Source organism: Acomys russatus, chromosome 24 (assembly GCF_903995435.1).
Source record: "Acomys russatus chromosome 24, mAcoRus1.1, whole genome shotgun sequence".
NCBI lineage: Eukaryota > Metazoa > Chordata > Mammalia > Rodentia > Muridae > Acomys > Acomys russatus.
The window spans coordinates 1,889,027-1,894,148 of NC_067160.1; the positions used below are offsets into that span (position 1 = coordinate 1,889,027).

Consider the following 5,122-nt stretch of genomic DNA (forward strand, 5'->3'; position numbering starts at 1 on the left):
CACTAACATATAGCAACATATGCATACACATGAATTATAAGAGGAAAATATTTTGCCATTACAATGTTAAATATGAACAAAATTCATTCCATAAATTTGTATAATTATTAAACTAAATAAAATTAAAATAAAAAACGATAGGATAATGTAAAGAATGGGAATTTTTTCATTTTACCAACAAGCTAATAATATATTATTGTTTCAAGAAATACAATTTAACATAAAAAACACAGACATCTATTTGCATGTTATTAGATTAGTTTTATAACCCTAGTGTACTTATTTATGATACTATAAGCTAAGGAGAGTTGCGTGAAGATAAATATTTTCAAATAACTTAGCCATTTTTTTCCTTCATGAGAACTTGACTGTATTTAACATTTTCCTAAAGGCATCCTTGACATCTTTGTTTCTTAAACTGTAGATCAAAGGGTTTAGCATTGGAATCACTACAGTATAGAACACTGACACCACTTTGTCCCTCTCCAGGGTATAACTAGTGCTTGGCCGGGAGTAAATGAAGAGAATGGAACCATAGTACAAGGTGACCGCCGTCAGGTGAGAACCACATGTGGAGAAGGCTTTGAGGCGGCCCTGTGTGGAGTGGATCTTCAAGATGGCTGCAATGATGAAGAGGTAGGAGGCCAAAATAAGCGCCGTGGGAGTGATGACATTAGAGGCCAGTATGAAATACAGCACTGCCTGGTAGCTCTCCTTCACATCACATGCCAACTTTACAAGAGGAGGCAGGTCACAGAAGAAGTCATCAATGGTGTTGTCTCCGCAGAAGCTTAGGGTAAATGTCTCACTAGTGATAATGGTGGAGTTTACAAAGCCACCAAGGTAGGAAGCTGCAACAAGACTGGCACATAATCTTGGGGACATAGTCTGAGAGTAAAGTAAGGGGTTGGAGATGGCCACATAGCGATCATAAGCCATGGCAGCCAGTAGGTAACACTCGCTGTAGGCCAGCCCAGCAGAGAAGAAGAACTGGGCCAGGCATCCAGCAAAGGAGATGCTTTTGTCTTCAGAGATGCATGTTATCAGGATTTTGGGGGCATAGACAGAAGAATACCAGAGATCCAGGAATGACAGGTTCCCAATGAAGTGATACATGGGTGTGTGGAGTCGGGGATCAGCACAGATGAGAGAAATCAGGGTGATATTTCCTAGAAGACTGATGACATAAATGACGAGGAAGATGAAAAAAAGTACCTGCTGTAACACCACATCTCCTGTGAACCCTAAGAGGATGAACTCTGTCACTTCAGTAACATTTTCTTCACCCATGATTTTGGGTATTTATGACACTTTCTGTGAAAAAAAATTAAAGTTAAAAAATGTCACTAAATATTTTCTCCATTATTTGTCATTCTATAAACTGGAAAGTAAAAGCATTCATCTATAACCTTTACTTATTATGAGACATATGTGTATTGAATTAGGTATCATTTTTATAAATGACAAATTAGCCACATGTGTCTCAAAGAGGTCAGTTATTAAATATATGATAGTGCAATCACTAACATTTCATCCCAATGTCACTAATTTTAAGAATTTTTGCATCTTCTTTTTGCTTAAAATCTTTTATTCTTTACTCTGGATTTCATAAGATGTTGATAGTTAGGTTTCAGAAACAAATGAAAGTACTCCATAAATGACTTAGGAAATTCAAATACTTGATGGTGATATCTGGAAAGGATGCTACTATATTTACCTTTAACTCTTCAAGGGCAGTAATAAAACATATTGAATGATTTATTCACATTTCTAGATGATGATTATTAGCTTTTATGCCTGCTATAAGCCACACCCAAGTATGGGCAGATATAGTGTAATAAGATCTAAGTGTTACCTCTGAAATGCATAATTATATAAGCTTGGTTATCCCAACGGTGTGAAGCTGATTTATTAGACTGAATTAGGGCAAGGTAAAAATAAAGACATGTATTTAAGATAAGATTTATTGATAAGAACTATAATTTTTCTGGAATGCGATGTCTAACTTTTCTTTATCTATCAAACTACCTAGGTTCATTTTTAATCCTTTAGCTGGTCTTTTTTAATATTTCATTTCAGATCTATTAGTGTTTATCATTCATATTAATGGAATGTTATATGATATTTCAACAATCACATATACTGTACACTGATCAAATCCAGGTTCCCTCTCTGACTTTACTGTATAAACTCAAGCAGTCACTCTTTCCTATTCAAGGTGAATGTTTTTTTTTTTTTTTTTTTTTTTTTTTTGGTTTTTCGAGACAGGGTTTCTCTGTGTAGCCTTGGCCATCCTGGACTCACTTTGTAGACCAGGCTGGCCTCGAACTCACAGCGATCCACCTGCCTCTGCCTCCCGAGTGCTGGGATTAAAGGCGTGCGCCACCACGCCCGGCTTAAGGTGAATGTTTTTAAATTTCCACTTGTGACTGTATACATGCAGTGTCTCTCATCTGTTCCTGTATTATTTCACTTACTATAATGCTTTCTGGTTCTGCTCTGTGAAATTGGTAGGATGCCTTTTTTTTTCTCTCTCTCTCTCTTTAAGCTGAATAAAATTCCACTGGGTATGCACTACATTTCTTCATTCGTTGGTGGACACTATTTGTCCATGCCATATCTCTGCAATAGTGAATTGTACCACAGTCATTCTAACTAGGATGAAATTATATCTAATAGCATCTTTTGTTTTTATTACTGTAATTGCTAATGGTGTTGAATAGTGTCTGCAATGAAACAAAAGAAAGTCGAGGTCCCAGAGAAAAATCCACACCTCTACAGTCCACTAATCTACAGCACATGTACAAAAGTATCCACCAGAAAAAGAATAGCCTTTTTAACTAGTGGTATTACAAAATACTCATGCGTAAAGTATAAAATCTTGACACAGATCAACACTTAATGAAAAAAAATACTTACATGTAAAACCCTAAAACCATAGAATGATTTACGAAAGCTCAGGGGGACACTTAAAGGCTTTTGAAAGGGCAGTTATTTCTGAGTTATATCTCTACAAGCACAGGAAACAGGGAAAGCCAACAAGTGAGACTGTACATAACTAGGAAGCTTCTACACAGTTAGGAGGCTACAGAAAGGAAGAAGAGACAAACTTCAGAACAGAAGAAAACAAGGAATAAATAAATGAGCAATGTAGTGATCCAGAACATAACTCAATTTTATCAATAAGTAAATATTAAAATTAGCAAATGATCTAAATTGTGCATTGCTCTTCAGTCATGGATGGATGAGCTGCCTGGGAGCCTTTGGGCCTTTAAACTATTTTTTTCTATTGTATTATTCTAACTGCATCTTTGAACATAATAGAAGGTTCAGCATTGCATGACGGCTCATGGTTGTATTCCAGTCACTTGCAAGCCTGAGGCAGTAGGACCACCATAAGTTTGAGGCCAACCTAAGCTACCAACTGAGTACTAGGGCACATGGCATGCCGAGTGAGAGCCTATCTCAAACAAAAACTCAACTCACTGTACCCAGAAAATGAAGTCCTCCTAGATGCTCATTAAAGATGTGCTGACAGAAAGATATACCATAGAAATGGAACACCATGCAACTCTAAAGACACATGAAACTTTCAAGTAAAATATTGGGAAAAGGAGGCCATTCAAGGCTACAAAGCCAGTAATATATGTTCTTTCTTGTGTGTAGAACCTAGCTTTCAAATCATTTGTTTAGTATGTTTAACTTGAAGCAAAATTGAGATAGGAAACTAGAAAGGAGACTTGGGGGTATGTTTAGGATACAAGTCTTATCTATGGGATTATGTAAAGCATGCATTTCACTAGAAATTTTCTTCTGTTTCATACATACAATTATCACTACACAAAAAAAGCAATGAACCATTCAGGCAACAAGATTACATTTTTCACACTAAACTTGAAAACTTTCCTCCTGAAGTTTCTTGTAATAAGTATTATTTAAAGCTCATGCATGATGTGTGCAACACAATTCATCATTACAGATATAGAAATGTATGATGGTAGGTAAATAAACAGAAAAACATACGCAAATGTTTTCCTGAATTGTATTTGGCTACCATGCTTTTATCACTCTGAAGCTGGCTACATGTACATTAGATTCAGGATGGGATCAGAAATCTTCCCCTTAAACTTATCTCTCCTTATTTATGGAATAGTTCCTTTCATCAGAATTCTTTTAGAAGTAAAAGACTCAAAATCTTGCAAATCTCTGTCCACTCAAAGCTTATTACACCAACTGTGACATATAACTTTGGGCTTTGCTATAGAGTTCTTCAGTTATCTGTTGTCAGTAAATGCACAACATAATCCTAAGTGTGTGTGTGTGTGTGTGTGTGTGTGTGTGTGTGTGTGTAAGTAGATAGAAAATCACACACAAATGTTTTCGTGAATTATATTTGGTTGTCATGCCTTGACCGAGTATTCTTGAGGAATTAACTTGTCCATACACTGCTTAACACTAAAAAAAGAAACTTTTCCCACAATCATGAAAATATTAACTCATAATGTTTATAACTAATCCGAACTAAGTACAATATTGGTTTCTACAAGTCACAGAAGGAAAAATAGTCAAAGGCTACAAAAATGCTATAATAAAAACAATATTTAAACTACTAGTTTCCCTGAAAAAAATTTATTTTAATGAAACCTAAATGGGAGCTATCTGTAGAGACTTCAGCTTTCCATTAAGTATGATCACAGATTTTTTTAAAATCTCATTGTGTTTTATAAAGAAGAATTCTACTCTGGATTGCTTACATTAACTTCCATTGTATCTTTTGTCTGTATCATAATTTATGAGCTATTTCCTCTGGCTAATTAAATGGTATACTTACTTGCATGGACATAAACTATTACCTCATCTGTATTCAAACTGGAACTCAGAATCTCCTGTAATACCTCACAATAAAACAGTCTCCTCATAGACGCTCTCTTTCCAGTGACAGCACTTCTGGGGCAACACGTACGCCTGTGTATCCCTTTGGGGACTGTTGCTAAAGACAAGATCTCTATGCACTATTCTGGTGCCAAGTGACCAATTACAGTGCTCAGTTATGTTGCCAGAATGAGGTGAAGAAACGAAGATCAATCAAGTAATTAAAAGGGCTAATTATTGTAAAAGAAAA

General features: G+C 35.7%; 1 protein-coding gene across 1 annotated transcript; it reads right to left on the reverse strand.

Moving 5' to 3' along the window:
• Window positions 1-354: 354 nt before the first annotated feature.
• Window positions 355-1,290, reverse strand: LOC127207437 (olfactory receptor 1013-like). The gene has a single exon (XM_051166860.1). The coding sequence runs from the start codon at window positions 1,288-1,290 to the stop codon at window positions 355-357; it is 936 nt and encodes a 311-aa protein (XP_051022817.1).
• Between the last annotated feature and the right edge of the window lie 3,832 nt (window positions 1,291-5,122).